General features: G+C 35.1%; 2 protein-coding genes across 2 annotated transcripts; one reads left to right on the top strand and one right to left on the bottom strand.

The window, feature by feature from the left end:
- The first annotated feature begins 1327 nt into the window (after positions 1–1327).
- LOC147391670 (ubiquinol oxidase 2, mitochondrial-like) lies at positions 1328–5637 on the top strand. The gene is made up of 4 exons (XM_086459244.1): positions 1328–1825; positions 2117–2245; positions 3800–4288; positions 5324–5637. The coding sequence occupies exons 1-4, from the start codon at positions 1445–1447 to the stop codon at positions 5381–5383; spliced, it is 1059 nt and encodes a 352-aa protein (XP_086315370.1). The 5' UTR covers positions 1328–1444; the 3' UTR covers positions 5384–5637.
- Positions 5638–13590: 7953 nt separating this feature from the next.
- LOC147391669 (uncharacterized) lies at positions 13591–19475 on the bottom strand. Its single transcript, XM_086460158.1, has 5 exons — positions 19089–19475; positions 17320–17821; positions 16713–16914; positions 15167–15580; positions 13591–14199 (listed from the first exon to the last, which is right to left on the bottom strand). The coding sequence occupies exons 1-5, from the start codon at positions 19399–19401 to the stop codon at positions 13837–13839; spliced, it is 1794 nt and encodes a 597-aa protein (XP_086316284.1). The 5' UTR covers positions 19402–19475; the 3' UTR covers positions 13591–13836.
- Between the last annotated feature and the right edge of the window lie 764 nt (positions 19476–20239).

The following is a 20239-nucleotide window of genomic DNA, read 5'->3' as shown; positions in this document are numbered from 1 at the left end:
AAAAAAAATTTTCTATCGAATATAATTTTCTTATATGAATGACTTCAATTCGATTGGATCGGAAGTGTTAGGGTATAAAAAAAAAAACAAGTAAGATCACAATTTAAAATCCTCATTGAAATATTTTTTAGATGTATATAAAAACAAAAAATATATATATGAGAGAGAGGAAAAAGAAGAAGAATTCGTTCAATGAGTCGTGATAATCAGACTATCTCACATGACAAACTCAATTGACTAACTTGATGTGACAAGTTTAGGAATCAAAGATCTGCGCTCCTTAGGATACACAATTGCACTTCCTTATAAAAAAAAATGCATCTCGAGATAATTGCATATCTCGAGGAGCATAAATTTATCATTTTCAAACTTGTCACATCAAGTTGTCGATTGAGTATGCCACGTCAGGTAATCAGATTATCACCACTCTTCATTCAATATTTTTAAATGGTGAAGTTAATATTTTAAGTTATAAAGTACATTTATTAGTTTTAATTTGATAGGTAGTTATTTTAAAGTTAAGATGGATATCCACGTGGGTGCGTATAAGCGTGAAATTTGAAAAAAATTATGTACTGGTTCACGAAAGATTCGCTAGGAAGTTCGGTGGGCCCAAAAAAAAGTCATCTAAGACATTAAACATCAATCATTTGGTGTTCTGTAATACAGCGAACTTGGATTCCGCGTTACATGGGAATCTCGTTCTTTCAGTTTCTAGAGGCATCTCCCAGTTGGCAAGCTTGACCACACCATGGTAACCAAACTTGGTCGCCAAGAAAAACTTTCCTAATTTCTTCCCAAAGTTTCGCGCGTGCCACTGCCACCCACTTCTTCGTTTACGTAAAATTACAAAATTACCCTCCACTTTAAAGATAAAAAATTACAAATGGAAAGTTATTTAAAGGAGAAGGAAGAGCATATTCGTCCTTTCGCTATAGAACAATTACACCTAAAAACGGCAGAGAAGAACTTTTCTAGTCGTCAAAAGATGTTTGACGCATACTGTCCAACGTACTGCTGTGATTGAATAAAAAACAACATAGATCCTAGAGATATACAAACATTTCCTGAAGATTCGTTTTTGTGATAATAAATTAGATATATCGGACGCTATTACTATTATTTCGCTGAAGCCTGTAACCCTAAATTTTGGACAAATATTGTCGTGTACGACTTTTCTTTGCCACGTGTCTCGTCTCCGCCACTTTATTGGATGACACCGCCATGCCAACTCAAACACGTGAGGCTAACCCAACTATCTAACCTTAGTTAAAGATCAACTTAAAGCCCTCGCCTCCCTATATATATGTTTCTTCGTTAAATCCCAACACAGTTATCAACTTTTCGTCACAAAAAAAACCCCGAAACGTTACGATATCACCGATATCTGTCTTTTATCTCCGAATTTGCGTATTTTCTGTTTAGAATTTCTCTCTTTTATGCGATGATGAACAGTAGTAAGATGGCTGGATCGCTTCTAAGGCGGATGGACCCACGTCTCTTCTCAACTGCAACCGTCCGTACAGTCTTCAATGAACAAACACAAGGGTTTCTCACCGGATCAACCGGTTATCTCCAAGTAAATGGGTCTGGAGTGCCGGTACGAACTGGTGTGGTAGAGTGGGTCAGATTCCCGGTGATGGGTGTACGGAACAGAAGCAGTTTGGCTTTGGGAGAAGTAGAACGAAAAGAAGAGAAGGGTGCAGTGGAAACCGGTGGTCGGCCTGACGGTCCAAACAAGAATGAGATCGTGAGTTACTGGGGTGTCGCTCCAGCAAAGATTACCAAACCGGACGGTACGGAGTGGAAATGGAATTCTTTTAGGGTACGTGTTTCGTCTCGTTTTAATGCGTTTTTTTTTTTTAACCCAACAGTTTGTTTTTTATTACAAAAACTCGTTTGGAGTTCTGACAATTCCCAAGGAACCTTAGTTTATGAAGTTTATTACCCACCAAACCTTACTTTATCAAGTTTTGATAAAGTAAGGAAGTTTTTTAAATAAAATTGTGCCAGTTAAATCTCTCTCTTTGTTTTTTACGTTGAATGGGTAATTTAGTATTTTTGACTTAAATAATTTTTAAGAAAAATAAATAAATAAATAAATTTGTAATTACAGCCATGGGAGGCGTATACACCAGACATGTCGATCAATCTGAAGAAGCACCACGTACCAACCACATTCATGGACAAGGTTGCTTACTGGACCGTCAAATCTCTTCGATACCCAACCGATATCTTTTTTCAGGTATTTTTTTTTTATATTTAATTTGTATCTGTTTTATATGTTTTTATGAAATAAGTAAAAGTTGGGGTGCCGATAGAAGCTCTCTCTCTCTCTCTCCCTCTTTTTTAACAAGTTTTCTATTTTATTTTTGAGTTTAGGATTTGGATCGTGATAACATGACTCGCCATGTGGCATACTCAATGACTCCTAACGTGACAAGTTAGGAATCGTAGATATGTATGTCTCGGGATACATATTTGCACTTTCCCATAAAAAATTGTATCCTGAGAGAGCGTCTATCCTAAGACGTAAAGATCTACGGTTCCCAAATTTATCCATGTCAAGGAGTCGATTGAGTATGCCACCACGGCGAGTAATATTATTGAGACTCTTAGGATTTTATATGAGTCTAATCATAATTCTAAATTTCAAGATTATAATTAAGTAGAAATTTCGAGATTATAATTAGGATTTTATTTTTCTCCAAAATTGACCATCTTCATCAACCTATGAAAACAATAAGGGAATTAATGTTATTTTATGCTAGTTTTCATATTTTAAGGGTAGGACATATTAAGGGGTTATTACTAAAACTAGTAGGTGGTATGTTGAAGGGTATATATATTACAAAAGTTACGATTTCTGTATGATTTAAATATGGGTTGGATTCCATTGACTCAGAAGAAAACACATGATCCCAATCATTTAGATTATACGTATCTTGATAACATATATCTTGAAGATACTTATCCCGATGATAAATCACAATCATTGGATTTTGTATTTAAAATTGTTGGGATCATGTATTTTCCCACAAGTCAAGGGATCTATTTAAGGAATATTTTGCATTTATTTTTAAAAGTTTTAAATTGCTAATCCAATTTTTTAATGTATTGATCGTTTACTATATAATTTTTTAGAGGTAAAAGTGGGGGTTTTTTTTTTCTTCAAATTTTGGTGTCAACAAACACATGTTAGGCTTCTTTCATTATAATGGTAGAGATTCTCTAAATAATAAGAGTTGTGTTGGAGTGATCTCAAGATTGGACATCATATCGCACATCTTGACGTGGATAGGAACCATAGATGCTTTTTTCACTCGTATTTTGAGGAAAGCATTTATGGTTCCCATACACTTTCACATCAGGGTGTGCGACGTGAGGTCCAATCTTGAGGTCACTTCAATATTATTCAAATAATATTTACAAATATTAAATTTAATATATATTTTTTTTAACTCATATGAGTCATCTAGTGAGCCACATTACCCGTTCCTTTAGCGGTGAGGGTTAATTTACTAATGGGTCATGCTGGATCGTTTCACACATGGCTGGTGTGGAGGCGCGCACAAAATCATAAATGCTTTTCACTCATATCTCGGTGAAAAGCATATATGGTTCCTTACACACATCCGCATCAGCAATGTTTGAACCGATGTCAATTTAATGTCACTCCAGCATTTTCCTTTACTAATTAATCTAAAATCTCCGATTCAGTCAAAATGAGTTGACTCATTGACTATTTTTCAAAATGACAAAAATACCCTTAACATCTAATAATTCTTAATTGTTACAGAGGAGATATGGATGTCGAGCAATGATGCTAGAGACAGTAGCAGCTGTGCCAGGAATGGTAGGAGGATTGCTCTTGCATTGCAAATCGCTTCGTAGTTTCGAACACAGCGGAGGTTGGATAAAAGCGCTTTTGGAAGAAGCAGAGAATGAACGAATGCATCTCATGACATTCATGGAGGTCGCTAAGCCCAAGTGGTACGAACGCGCACTCGTCTTCACTGTACAAGGAGTCTTCTTCAATGCTTACTTCCTTCTATACATGGTTTCACCAAAGGTGGCACACCGTGTGGTCGGGTACCTTGAAGAGGAAGCAATTCACTCTTATACAGAGTTTCTAAAGGAGCTCGACAAGGGTAATATTGAGAATGTACCAGCACCAGCTATCGCTATTGATTACTGGCGTTTGCCTGCTGATTCAACGCTTCGTGATGTTGTTATGGTTGTAAGAGCTGATGAGGCACATCATCGCGACGTTAATCACTTCGCTTCGGTAATATTTTTATCTTAGTTAATCTTTTATTTTATATAGGTAAATTCAATTGGACAGTAGGACACTATGTCATGATTTAACAACTCGTGTATATATTCCATGATGACTTGTCCAATATTTTGAAAATATCCGCCTAAGCCATGATAATATTATCGAGTCAATTGGGTTTTATGTTTTTTATTTGATACAAAATATTATTATTTTTTAATGACTTAAATATCAGGAATTCTTACGTCTAATGCTTCATGGCAAGTATAGGCATGTTCCACAATGTCCAATGTTAGCGTTCTCCACAATTTTTAGTTTTAAAAATATTCTAAAATTTTTTATGGACCCTAAAATAATCTTGGGTGAATTACTATTTCGTGAGCTGAAAATGAGTTATTTACGATTCTGGCTCACTATTCATTTCATTTACCAAAACGTGAACAACCACGTTTAAAGTGACAATTTTGCAAATTTAAAGTGAAATTGTCACTTTAAACCTGGGATATAGTCACTTTAAAAACCTCCAAATTCGTTATCGTTCACGTTTTGATAATTAAAATGAACAGTGAGCCGGAATCGTAAATTCATCAAAAGTTAATCACTTTTTCGTAAATATCTCAATAATCTTTGGAAAAAGATCTTTTTTATTGTTAATTTGAATTGTAAATTTGGGATTTCAATGCCAGTCCATCTTCGAAGTCTTAGATTAGGCATTTTTTAAACCTTATATAAACCATGCACACTAAAGATCTGAGATGTCATCTAGAGTGACGTGGCAGTCCATGTGGCCTAAATTAGGTCCTCAGTCTAGGTTTTACATGGTCCTTGGTCCTTGGTCCACCTCCATAACTTAGTGGTGTAATGCCATAATGTTATTATTATGGTGCAAACTATCCATAATGGCAATATATTTGAAGTTTCATGCCATCTTGGAATGTTTCGGCCATGACATTTTGATTTAGTTCAAAACGAAAGTGGATTTTATAAATTTTAATACAAAGTGGGTTTTATTATAATGGATTGGTTTTTTTGGTGAATGAATTGCAGGACATACACTATCAAGGACACAAGCTGAAGGAATCACCAGCTCCTCTTGGATATCACTGAAGTTACTCACAATGAGGGAGACACCTAACATCTCTGCAATTGATATAGAATCAACTGAAGAGAGTCCCATTTCATCAATAAAACTAGCTATGGTATGAGTTTTACAATTTAATGTTTGGCTGTATTGTAAATAAAATATCTGAATTCAAAATTTCCCCATTTTTTTCTTGATGTTTGTTAGGAAGTACTTATAACTATACTGTACTTGCTTTTGACTGCACTTCTATTTACAATATAAATGGCACATTATATACTGTGTCGAGTTTAGTCCCACATCGGACATTCATTGCCTTGTCTCTCTCTTTATAAGCTCCTAAGCCTCTCCACTCATTACTAATTAGTTTTGAGTTGGACCCCCAAATGTACCATGGTATCAGAGCGGGCCTCTCTCCTCCATGTCACCCAATCCATATCTCCACGTTCTTTGGCCTAGTTCGGCCTACACGTGCGGAGGCATGTTGAGTCAGTCCCACATCGGACACTCATTGCCTTATCTCTCTCCTTATAAGCTCCTCGGCCTTTCAACTTATTGCCAATTGATTGCCTTTCCACTTATTGCCAATTGATTTTGAGATGGACCCCCAAATTTGAAATGAAAAGTTTTTCTTAGAGAAAATTCTCCAAATGATATAAAAAGATGGATGAGTAATGGTGTCAATCAGGTTTTCAATTTTTTTTTTTTATCAAAATGGTATATAACTCTTTTGTTGAACAACTTATTTTTCCAAGATGGTATAGTAACTGTCAGTTATATTAAGAGAGATCTTTAGGGCTGTAAAACTTATGAGAAAATAGTGATTGTTCTTGTTCTGTTCCATGGACGTAGGCACACTACCGATCCATGTAAATCCTTGTGTTTTGTGCTATTGTGTTGTCTCTGCTCTTTCGATTTTTTCATAGTAACCAATAATTAATATCCTTTGACCAAGAAAAGATCTAGATTTTGTAATAATTACCAAAATACCTACAAAAATACAGGGGTTGGGTTCTGTTAACTCATGAGAAATCACGTGACCCCAACCATTTAGACACAAAATTCAACAGTTGAGATTTATGTGTATCGTGATAACACATATCTTAGAGAACTTATCTCGATGATAAATCTCAAAATTGGATTTTGTGCGGTTGGGATCATGTGTTTTTAAAAAGTCATTCTTCATGAGGCAAGGGAACCTGACTCATGATATAAAAGCAAGATCAGAGAAATTTAAATCTTCCTCAATCTTCACTATCTAGGCTTCCTTATGGTAGAATTTCTTTGAAGCCTTTGTGTGCAATTTTTTTTTCCGACATTCACTCTCCGTTGCCTCTCCAACGATCTCTTTTATGTTTTCTGATAAGAGTGTATAAAAGATTTTTTTGTTAAAATATATATAAAATACACCATTTTGAAAAAATAAGTTAGATTAACGGAACGGTTGTTTTACCATTTTTGGTATATATTTTGGAAAACCTGATTGGCACTATAATTTACCAATCTTTCTCTAACGTCTTTGCTAAAACTCCCATCTTCTTACTTCTGCTTAAAAAAACGTTGGTTTATGATTTATCCCTGCCAGGAAATACAGATTTGTACATGGGAGGGAAAGAGCAATGTAGTATAGTTATAAATCCCCTCTGAGGTTGGCATTTAATAGTACAGTTTTCCATCTTTTCCTTGTGGGTATTCCTTGGGGAGGAGTGGAGCCACTCGACCGACCCAGAGAAGACATGGAAGAACTCAACATATGGTAAACCATGGGTCAGCCTATTGATGGTCACTGCGCTATGAAGCCTAATTAGTATGGGCAGTTGGGTTTCAAGATTCAAGTTAAAGTCCTAGTATGGTTTTGGTATGGTAAATTGAGACTGAATCGTAACCTGGTTTCGAATTCATGAACCCTTAAAGCTACTTAGTAGCGCTGGAATTCATATTTGACCTTAGAATCGAACAATGGCAAGGATCAAACAGAACAATTTAGGCGTGCAAGGACAGAACTTAATGAGTTATATGGGTTTACTTCTATGTCAGAGCTATATAGGCAATTCAACACTAGAAAATCCTGATCAACAAACTTAGATTGAGACAGTGAAAGCATATATGAATTTGATCACTTAGCTTTGGTTTGAGTGGAATCCACGATCGTTTCATGGCAATTGAGAACTGTTCGAATCAGATTGTTCTATTTCTCGATCTTTATAACTTGCTCCTACAGAACTAAGGTTGAAAAGATTGAAACATTATGTTATTCCCAACACTTCATGAAGGATTCCTCGGAAAAGAAAGATGAGTTCTTTTATCATTTGGGAGCTGTGTGATATCAGAGAAAGAAGTGAAGAATCATCTTTTTGACTTTAGTGTGTGATTAGCGGACTCCAAATCTTTGGAATAAGACTTCTTCTTGTTGTAGATTGAAGGCAGGGTGATGTTGAGAATTTGAAGGTGAAGCTCATTTGTTTTAAATTTGTGACAAATGAAGCTCAATATGGTAAAATTGGGTTTTATATGACCAAACTATTATGACATGGATGAAGATGACCAAAAAAAAAAAAAAATCGAAGAAGATATGAAGGAATATGGCTAGAATGAAGATATGGGTTACACGATGAGAGAGGATTCAAAAATGTTGTCGATCCTTAGTAGTTGAAGGTATGGGAGTGTGGATGATGATGGGTGGTGGTGGATGATGATAATGATGAGGCCTCGCATGTCCAATACCAACAATGTTGATAATTAAGCTTAACAATGATGGAATGGCTACTATGTCCTCAAAAGGATAAGGTGTAGACAATGATGATGATGCCTTACATGTCCAATGCCAAAATTATGATTAAAGAGATTAATGGTAATGGTTGGTTGCCATGCTTGAAAAAAAACCTCCATGGTTGATGAATGGGCTCATCTACTTGCACAAGAGTTTGGGGAAATAAAAGTATTTGGATAGAGAAAAAAAACATGGAAGGGTAGAATGAATTGGGTTTTATATTTGGGAGCGGTTCAGCGGCCCTAAAGTTTGTCAAACATTGTGCCAAACATTTTTCAAAATATGGGTTAGAAGCTTTGGAATGAGCTGATTTTTTGTGAGGATGATCTCTACGGTGAAGAGATCATCCTCTCTAAAAATCAGCTCATTTTGAAATTTCTAACCCTAGTTTACAAATTGAAGAATCGTGGACCGTCCAATTTTTATAAATCACTTTTGATGGAGTTAGAAGTTTAAGAATAGGCTGATTTTTGGTGAGGAGGATGATCTCCTCATCATAAAGATCATCCTCACAAAAAATCAGCCTATTCCAAAACTTCTAACCCATGTTTTGAAAAATGTTTGGCACAATGTTTGGCAAACTTTGGGGCCGCTGAACCACTCCGTATATTTATATATAAACTTGTCCTTCTTGTGATCCTACATCAACTTAAGGGCATAAAGGTAAATCCATTCTTCAGATAACCATTTTTGTTAATCGGGTATATGACCTTTTGTGTAAATATTTTAAATACATGGCTGGTTCAGTAATTCTAGCAAAATACGTATCTGTATTTTTTTTTGGTCTAAAAAGCATAATAGTACTTCAAATTCCTTATTTCTTATAAATTGATCAAAAAGAGAAACAATTCGTTATTTTTTGCAGTTGTTTGATACTAATAATTTATAAAACTAATTAATCGCAATTTTCGAAACTAAAATTAACTCAAACTCATTTACCTTAAGAGAGAACAAAATATTAAATTATACAATAATAGGGGGCTGTATACATGATTCCTGTGATACCAAACTAATATAGAGCTTACATGAAGTTATAGAGAACAAGAAAGAGCAAAATTAGTAGTAAAGATCCAAAACCAAACCCATCTGCATCATAGCCCGACCCACTTTGTTGTTGAGTTCCAGAGAACATATGAACTGAGGGGAAGAATCTACTCATAAGATGAATTACCAGTAATAATAAGAGTGGAACGACAACGAAAAGAGAGAACAAGATTTCTTGTATTTGAAACAGAATAGGCACATTTTCAAGCAGGATCGGACCGCAGATCACCAATCCTAAAATCCCAACCATGAGACATGGAATCAAGGGTGATGGGCCACTCCTCATTTCTTTGGAGTATTGGATTCTGATTTTTAATTTTTTTTTCCTTCTAAGTTTCCTACACAAACTAGCTCTCAGAGGGGGGTGGGGTGTATATGTAGAAGAAGAGATGGTAGAGGAAGAGTTGTTATTTGGAGCTGATAACCATGAGTGACTTTAGATTAATATTTGATTCTTTTCTTTGTCACGTTTCTGTTGGTAAGTAAGGTCCTTATTTGCATGTTTATTTTAGAACTCAGTTGAGTCGAGTCGACTCAAAACTTGGTAACTCAACTCAATTCAATTGGATTGAATGGTGACTTGTCCCGAAACTCGGAGAAACCAACTTGCCAAGTCAAAAGATGCAAAAATTTTGGTGTCTAATATTTTTTTTGGAGAACAAAAATACTATGAATTTGAATAAGAACCGTGATAATTTGACTACCCCACGTGGTGCACTCAATCGACTCTGGATCTGTATGTCTCAGGATACAGAATTGTGCTTCCACATAAAAATGTGTATCTCGAGAAAATTGTGTATCTCAAGATGTACATATCCACGGTTCCTGAACTTGTCACATCAGGAGAGTCGATTGAATGTGTCATGTGGGGTAGTCAGATTATCACGACTCTTTGAATAATGCAGGAATGACCTCAATTCACATTTTGCTGACGTGGAGGTGTGTACAAATCATAGATTTTTTTCATCGAGATATGAGTCATGACAAATATCTATGGTTTTGTGTGCACCTCCACATTAACAAAGTGTGAATTGAGGTCACTCCCAATTAGTGAAAACTACTTAGTACCGATCACTCCATCACTTAGAAAATCCGTCCTCCGCTCCATTGGTTTGATTGCACTTTAAAAAGTGAAAAATGTTGCAGTAATGGTTCTGTGGGCACCTCCACATCAGTAACATGTGAAACGATGTAAATTTCAAATGAGTCTAGTGTTTGAATTGGAAAATTATACTCTTTAAAAGTTCAAATCTTCCATTGAACCATTGAACTAGTTCATAAATTTGAAGGGAAAATTGGGCTACATATAATATTTTTGTGGAGAACAAAAAATAAATGTTTTTATTTGTTTTAAACTATTTAAAAATATTTTTTTTATATTTTATAGATTATAAAATTTATAAATTGAATAATACTAAACTAATTCAAAATATATATATATATATATATATATGGAATCATGCACATTCCACGTCAGTTGAGTGTATTTGAGTGTCTTTTTCTAGTCAATTTATTATGATTGTTATAAATTTTATATAGTTTTACTAATAAGAATCAACTCAAGAGTTATTAATTTGACTCGACTCAGTGTATGTTCAAGTCGAGTTCTAAAATTATAGTTTATTTGGAGAACATATTGACAACCAACTCTTTGAACGGGTCGTATGGATAATGCCTTCGCGCATGTCATGCCTATACCCTACTATGCATTGAAACTTATTTATTTTTTATGGCAAAAGAAGCAAATACACTTTTTGCCACATGGCGGTACATCATTGGAAGTTAAGCTTGCCACATAAGGAGCTGCTGAGGTGGTTAATGCACCGCCCTTGATGAAGACCCTGCCACTATAGTGAAGAAGTTTGGATTGTCAACCTAGAAAAACCCATTTCAATATTTATTTATTTATTTACTTTATTTATATTTACGATTATTTTAATAGGTGAATTAGAAGGCCAACCCTAACCAATTTTGTTATATAAGTCTGTGAAAATGACATTGAAGATGAAAGCCTCATATTTGTTGACAAATGAGAGAATATTAAAATTAGATTAATTTGTCTTGTTTAGTCGTTGAAATATATGAAACCTAATCTTTATTGGTCTTAAGTGGGTAAGAAAAGTTATACCAAGTGTTTGTTTGATGAGAAAAAACTTTGAAACGGATAAGTCCACTTCAAAATTTTGAAGGAACCCTCTCCATTGGATCACACGTGGCATTTGTAAATTTTGATACAAATGTAGGATTTTGAAATAAACTCAAGATGTCACGTGTCTTGTAAACGAAGAGGGTTCCTTCAAAATTTTGAAGCAGTCTGCCCGCTTTAAAGTCAGACTTGTTTTAATACTTGATTTGATTTGCATTAAGAGGGATATTTATTTGTTTCGATGAATTCAAGATGGTTTATTTGTAAATTCCACAGGACCGAATCTAAATAACTGTTATTGCATTAGCCTTATCCATCATGTCTAGATCACTAAAAGACTGTTCGATGATAGATCGTGTACTTTGGGGAGTTGTTTGCAATCTAACTCATGGAGTTAGAGCTGTACACCAAATTCAGTGTGATTGGGGGAAAGTATTAAAATAGATATGTATATTTCGGGAATTATTGAAAATTTTCACTCGATGTGTACATGGCCACATGGCAAGGTCAGAACCATGGATCTTTTTCTTTGGGATACACAAGGAAAGCGATCAATGGTTCTGTGCCCTTGCCATGTCAGTCTAGTAGCGATTTTGTAATTCTTTTTTTCTTAAATGAATACAGTTATTTGATGTAGGTCGTTGTTGTCCACTTTGAATTAAATCTATGGTTTTAAATCTCATCCAAGACCAAAACGACTTATCTTATCCATCTCAGTATTGTCCACCAACGATACGGATCTACAAGTCGTCTCAAACCTAATGTGTTTCTCAAATAAGGTGGAGGGCTTTCATTGTTGAACAAGACGATTCGAATATATCAAGCGACTCGTTCCTGGACGAAACAAGAAGAAAATATGATTGATTCAATAATTTCTACAAAAATAATTGACCATTTTTGTAAAACCTTATATCTCATAAAAAGTTGGTAATCGATTCTTAATGAAAATGTTTGAATAATACAGGAACAATCAGGCCCACAAAGTCATGGACCATAAAGAAAGTTTAATGATATTGATCAAAAAACTATTTAAAACATCTAAATAAAATAATAATTTTAAAACTGTCAACTTACACGCTCCTTTTAATTGTAATTGTTAAGTGTCTTTTCTTAATTATTATTTTATTTTTTCTTGATAACAGGGTGTCCCTGTAGACAGTGGACCAGGCCCGTATATGGGCTTTGCCCAGTCCATAAACTGTGGTCTTGTCCATAAACTAGTCCCAGTGCACGTGCAACGCCCGCACCTCACATGCATCCATGGTCACAAAGTCGGAGTACAGATTTAAATCAATAAGGGAAAACTTTGAAAAAAAAACGTTAAAAACAAAAGAAAAAAATGAGAAAAGGTGGGGAAAAAAAATGAAAAAAAAAAAAAAGACATTAAAAGTTATGAAAAAATATATATCTAATGAAAATTCATAAAATCAAGTTATTATTATCAAATCCCATATTTTTATGTTTATAAATTATCAAATTCTGTTATGCATCAAATCCCACATTAAAAAAAGAAAAAGAGAAAATGTTTAAAATTTTGTCCCTATGAAAAAAAAAATCGGAAAAAGTCGATGATTTTTTTTTTTTTTTTCACTTAGAAAAAACTCACGTTTAAAAAAAAAAAAAAAAACCGTTTTAATCGTTAGGGATGCAAGTCACATTTAAATGTGACCTTTTCAAAAAATCACCGGTTTTTGTTACTATGCACGCACCAGGTAAGTGAGGGTGGGCCCTCGCCAATGGCCCCTGAGGAATTAATGCTCATCTTGGGTATCGAACACACAACCTGGAGGTATTAATCGCTTTTCGGTCCGAAATTGCCATTGAGCCAACCCCTCAAGGTTAATATTTCTTAATTCTTATACATGAGCAAAGTATTTCAATTTGTTTTTCGTTGAGAAACATTTTCAACTTAGTAAGATTATAAGCCTTGCTAATGGCTGTTTTGCTCAAATGATTTACCACATTAGCAATCCAAAACTACAAACCTCGTAGTTTCTTCAAAAAACTCATATCCGATATATATATATATATATTTAAAAAAACAATTTCTTTTGAGCTTGATCCAAGGTTTTGAAAATGAATGGCTACCGAATTTCTACATAACTCCCAAACTTAAAATTGAAATTCAACGTTGAAAAATAACTTTCATCGGAATTTTTTTTTTCAAAATTCTCATAAATTTGTCCTCTACAACCCTAAAGCATCAGTTCATGTTTTTGGATGCCATAAAGTGAGCCCAAGGACCTTACTGAGGGTGAGATTCTTATTAACTATGGCTAATCAGACTCTTTTTCTTTCGTTCCATCATTTATTAGGATTACTTCTATATTTTATACAAACGCATTTCTTTATAATTTTATCTTTCTTTATTATTTTCATCCTTACTCATGTTATATAAAACAAGAATGAACAGTAATATGAAATTGATTTTAATATATAAAGAAAAAAAAGAATTACAGAAATATGGGTGCCCCCTCTCCATGCAAAAACAAATAAACCCTAAACCCTTTCACATAATATCAAATCATAAATGTCACGAGCTCAGGATCAATATCCTTCGGTAATTTACAAAGATTTTTCGGAAAATCTGGCAATGCGGTTGTAATACATTCTGCGAAATTCATGTATTTTGTGTAAGAATGTATTTTATTGGTGTCGCATTCTTCTCCCTCTTTAGCTAATAGTCCTTTGATATCGTTCTCATAGTTATTGGTATCGAAGCTCCAATCGCCAGTTTTCCAATCAAATCGATACAGAGGAAGGAATCGGTGACCATACGTGGCAATGAACTCAATTGCGTCGACCACAAACTCCATTTCTTCCATCGTCGTGTAGTAGCTGAAGCTGACCCTTGTCCATCCCGGCTTCACTCCCTCGTATCCCTATACCATGTACAAGAATTCTTTAGAAATAGAAAACTTAGGTCTTTTGTGGGCACATTAACATTTATAAAAATGGCCATTGTGACATATACAAGTTTTGAAAGCTATCTAGAAATATTTTATTTGGACATTTTGTTAGTTATTTATAAATTTATATCCTCGAAACATTTTGGGAGTATTTAATCATTAGTAAAAACAAAAGGTTTCTCATAAGAAAACGATAAAAAAGGAAATTGAAGTTCGATTGAAATTCTCACAAATTTAAAATGTGGAAAGTTGGTTTGGGCAAGTTCTGTTTCTGGCTTATTTTCAATTTCTTCCTTTTGCAAGGAACAGAAAACCAAGTAACAAACCAATGCTTTGATACCCTATAATGCTTTTGGGGGTTGGAAGCTGAGGAAGCAGTTCCCTAATGCCTCCTTAGTAACATAATTGGGACAAGTGTTTTTAGGGTTTAGAAGTGCTTTTCGAAATTGTAGGACTTTTGATGAAAAATAGCTTAAGTGGATATTTTGATCATTAACATAAAATTTTGGGCCATTTTGATCCTTATAAAAAAAAAATTCATAGAAACATCTCAGGGGTATTTTGGTCTCAAGGTAATATCTGGATTTTTTCAAAGCTAGAAAATTCAAAAGTTGGTTTGAGGGCGACTTCGATATTTGGCCCACTTTTGAATTTTGACTTTTGATAGAGTCCAAAAGTTAAACCTATTTTTGGTCCAAAAGAAGTTTTTCTGACGATTGGAAACTAACATCTTCCCAAGAGATATAGCCCAAAAAGTTTACCTTTTATAAATTAGAAATTTTATTGACACATCAACTTTTACTTATAACACACCAATCCTTTGAAATTAGTATGTTTATATTATATGTAGATTGGTGTGTTATTATTATAAGTAAAAGTTGGTGTGTTAATAATTTCTCGAAAAAAAATTGAGGTGTGGATATAAAAAGTAGAATATTACCTTCTCAATGGCAGATCGAATTGCTATCGCACGTGACCTAGTTATGCCAAGTAGAACATGACCATAGGGACCAGCACATGCGCAACCACCACGCCCTTGTATCCCAAACAAGTCGTTCAACAACTTCGTGACGAAGCGGCAGTGCAAGTGCTTCCCAGGACGACTTCCATCACTGTAGATCAAGAATGAAAGTATCGGTTGACGCTTATCGTAACTGTTACCAAGCACACGCACGTGTGGGTTCTTTAATAGCCTAGCCATCGCACGTTCTATTAGTGATGTTTCTTTAGAGCTTATGTACGCGTGTCCCATGAAGTCTTTCACACGAAACGCTAATGCCGCACGTATCTTCTGCACTATTCCTGGTGTGCCTGCGTCCTCTCGTTCTTCCAAGTCCTCGCAATAAAGCGTGTCCTATCAGAGAGTGACACTTGTCAGTTTTTAAAAAAAAAATAACTCGGGAAAAAATATAACTGAGTCGTGCTACACTGACTCCATTGGACGCTTCACTCAATGCTGCGCTGACGTTGTAATGCACAGATAACCATAGATTTCTTTCTTTGAAATATAAATTTAAAAAAAAAACAACTGTTCTCTATCCACTGCCATGTCAGCACAGTGTTAAACCCAGTGTCTGGCTAAGTGAATCCAGCCTTTTTCAATGTAAATATATTTTGTATACCAGTCACGCTGGAGGTACTTAAAAGAGTCGTGATAATCTGACTTACCCATGTGGCATACTCAATCGACACTCTTGATGTGACATGTTTGAGAGCCCTAGATCTGCTCTTCTCGGAAGACATAGCTATAACTTTTTATGAGGAATTGTAGTTCTTTACTCCGAAGAGAACAATCTAAAGTTCTTGAACTTGTCACATTAGGGTGACAATTGATTATGTCACATGAATAAGTTAGTGTATATCGATTCACCTTAAAATTGACCTCAATTTACACTTTTTTGGGGTGGAAGTGTGCATAAAATCATAAATACTTTTGACTTGTATCTCGATGAAAAGCATTTATAGTTTCATCCACATCAGCAAAGTGTGAATTGAGGTCACTCCAATGTTATCCTTCATATATTTAAATAAAAAAATATAGAATACTGCTGGAGTGATCTCAAGATTGGACCTCGTATCGCACACCCTAACATGAAAATGGAAAAGTACCATAGATTTTTCACTTGTATCTAGAGGTCACTTCAGCATTATTCAAAAAAATATAAATCATAATTTACATAAGCCCTCACATTTTATCAGTTTGAGGTATAGTAAATAGGGCAATGGTTGATCTAATAAGGTCCTATTTTGAATCAAATCCTTGAGAATGCAAACTGATCCTGATCCCTTAGTTCGTAGAACCGATATCGTCACATATCATGAATCTTATACCTCAAATTGGTGGGCTTGATGGATCATTGACCAAATTTAAACCGTTCGATTGCATGATATAAGGATTTTGATCGTAGGACGATATTATTTATAATCATCCACATCAAGGGGCAGATGCCAATTAGTCATTGAACTCATTAAAATAGAAAATGTACCTTATCATCGTAGCCATTGACGTAGCGTACTGTTCCTCCGCCACTGGTGGAAGGTGGCTGGCCCTTTAAATGATATAGGGCCTCACTCATCACTAGAATCCCGGGACTTCCTGGCCCTCCGATGAACTTATGAGGGCTCAAGAACACTGCATCATATCCATCCGATTCACCCGATCTTATGTCAATATTTTCATAAGGCCCACTGTTTCACAGGTAGATCATAGAAAATATAAGAAAATTAGATAAACAATATAGTAATTTTAAGGTACCCCATAGATTTTGATGAAAATTAGAGAATAAAGAAAATGATTGAAATGCCCTTTGTATTTAAAAAAATAAAAATAAAAAACCACTGCCTTTAAGATCTAATATACAAAAAATGGATATTTAGAAAGTAAGGGTATTTCGGTAAATTTTATATCTGTAACAGAAGACCACTGTCAAGGCCAAGGAGATATATCATCAGTTTGAAAACCGGGGATGTAACTGAACTTTACCAAAACCATGAGGAGTTCCTCAAATTATTGAAAAAAAAACTTCATGGGGGCCCAAATCAAGATTGTTGGATTTTTTAGCCCAGCCCGAATTTGATGATTGAGAAACATACCTACAAGCAAAATCAAAGCATGCATATGCTCCATGTTCATGTAACACACGAGCGAGTGCCCGAGTATCCGTATAGATTCCGGTGACATTGCTACAAGCCGAGAAGGATCCAAGCTTCGGCCGTCCAAAATAATCTGGTGACTCGAGCGCATAGGCTAAAGAACTGAGGTCTATGTGTCCGGACTCATCGAGGCCGATCTCAACGACCTCGGCTAGGCTTTGGCGCCAAGAGAGTAGGTTTGAGTGGTGCTCGTACGGGCCCGTGAACACAACCCATCTTTCCGAGCCCACGAGGGAGTCCACAACGTTCGATCGGATGGTCGAGGGGACTGCAAGGCCCATCACCTCTTGCAAGCGTTTGACAGCTGCGGTGGCTCCGGACCCACAGAATAATAGTGCATCGTGTGGTCCAGCTCCCATACAGCGCTTGATATAACTGCATGCTTCATGAACTAATTTACTTGTGTGGAGGCCCACGTAACTGTCCACTGTGTGTGTGTTACCTGAGATTATCAAGAAAAGAAGTATTGTAAGTTGAGCTATTTTTAAGCATCCATGTAAGTAAAAATGTAAAATCACATTTTGGTTTCAGGGAGTTGATTAGCTACTCAACTTGCTGGAGTGCAGGATCAGCATTCATGGTACCTCTATTAACTTCGTGGGGGGGCCCAAGTAAAATAAATGGTATTTTTTTTAACTATTTATTGACTTTAATTTAATCTCTAAAGCAATTTTTTTCAACCCATCACCATTGATTTGAGGTTGAAGATGTTGGCAGTTTTTTGTATTTTTTTCCTATAAATTGAATATGAAGGGTTTTTGGAGAAAAACCAAGATTTGCGATAAGAGGTTAAAAATGGTCATTTTATATTAATGTATCAGAGACATGGTTCCAAAACTCGGTTTGATGCGAACGAGACCGAGTTGTCTCGGATGAGTCAACTCATCTCAGATGAGGCAAATCATTTGACTCGGTTTATCATGATTGATTTACATATGTTTAAATTAAAGTAATTATAATTCTTTAATAAAACAAGGTAAGTTAGAAGATATTTAGTCATAAAATCATATTTTATTTATATAATAAATATATAATTCTAAAAAAATTAATTATTTTAATCAAAATCTACAAACTCCTGGTTGAATTGGCCAAAAATTTTAAAACATCGTTCAAGACATGTCCTTTATCTCGCAAGATTATGTGAAGGTTGAGACACAGTGTACATTTGTATCATTGTTGAACAAGATCGAGATGACTTGGGTGAGTCATCTCGGTATCAAATGAGATTTAAAACCATGCTTAGAGATGTATATCATAATATTTTTACCAAAACGGATAGAGTATTTTGCAAAAATTACTGGTTCAGCCACCTTTTCTTAAAATTTATCAGAAGGGTCATATACACCTGTTTTGATATATATTTATTTATTTTCACCAAAATGAGGACATTAAACTGATTTACCAAAAAGATACTGATTTAGCTGAATTTATCTTTATACCTTTACTTTCTACCAAATAAATCCTAAATATAATTATGACTTTTTCATTACTTGGTAAAACATATGGTCTTCTATTTAAGGTTCACAAGAAGGCTAAAAAAGTACGTAACCTTATAGTAGGCACCCATTTTCGTAAAATTAAATACCAAAACGGGTACATGATACATGGTAAATATTTTGAAAAGATTGTGGGACAAGTAATTTTGGCCGCAGACACGACCGTTTTGGTACTTTATCATTAAAAAAAAAAGCTAAGAACATATACCATACCATAGAATGGGAGCACCTGTGTCTGCAGATACTCCTCGACGAATCGAAGAAACCTTCCTGAAGCTGTATGATCCGAATAGGTGATGCGACGAAGGCCGAATGGTGAATCAAATTCCACATCACCTCCTATGATCTGTGATATCAACCACCTACACTTGTTCGTGTTCTCGTCACCTTCGATCTCGTAGCCAATTTCTAGAGATTCGAAAAGATCGTCGAATTGATTTTTTATAGTTTCATTGGATATCTGTTTGGGCCCAGCTGGTTCTGATGCTGCAATGGACGGTTGCGATTGGTGATCGATGGACGGCATTGATAGATATAAGAACGAATAGAAAAATAAATCAAGAAATAATGTTGTAAGTATCTTGCTCTGCTCTTTGGAACCTTAAAACCTTATTTGTATTAAATCCAACTCTAATATATGTGGGCTGTGTGGTACATAGTAAATTACATCCTGTTTTCTAAGCCTCCGTTTGTTTAACGTTGGGTTTCTTCTAGAGTCTAATATCGTCAAAAGACCAATGAAATTCAGCCACGTGGAAACAGACAGATGAAAAACAAAGTAAGGTGCAGTGTTGGTTAAGTTATCTTGTGAAACCTTACACATGGCAGAGTCTTATTGGTTGTTGGATGCTGTAATTGTTGTTTAGTTTTAAATAGATGGTATTTTATAAACAAAGGGCATACTTCTGCTTTTGTAATGTGGAGGAGTCAAAGAGGACTTTTAAGTCTTTTCTCCCATAATATTGTTGGACTTGCACACAAGTTTCACGCTTCCAGCCCACAGAAGGTGGTCTGGACAACGAACACTCTCCTTCACCTTGTTAACAGGGCTGCAAATGGGTTGGTTTTGGATCCGATTGGTTCGAATAAGTACCAATCCAATAAGAAATTTATTACATTTAGACCCGATCTTAACACGTTTGGAATGGATGACTCATTTTAAACTTTGGACCCGATCCAATCAAAATGTTAATACTTTTGGATTGGTTCTAAACCAACCCAAGTAGAAATGATTGAAGAATATAAATAAAATGTATATTAAATCATATTAAATTATTAAAACAATAATTATATATTGTAAAACACTATGGATTTTGTGACAGGATTAACCCAAAACTGATCCGATAAATTGGATCATTATAGGT

The sequence above is a fragment of the Akebia trifoliata genome, chromosome 11, assembly GCF_017979445.1.
Source record: "Akebia trifoliata isolate Shusen 1 chromosome 11, ASM1797944v1, whole genome shotgun sequence".
NCBI lineage: Eukaryota > Viridiplantae > Streptophyta > Magnoliopsida > Ranunculales > Lardizabalaceae > Akebia > Akebia trifoliata.
Note: the sequence above shows the minus strand (reverse complement) of the source record. Positions and strands in the feature narration are given on the sequence as shown.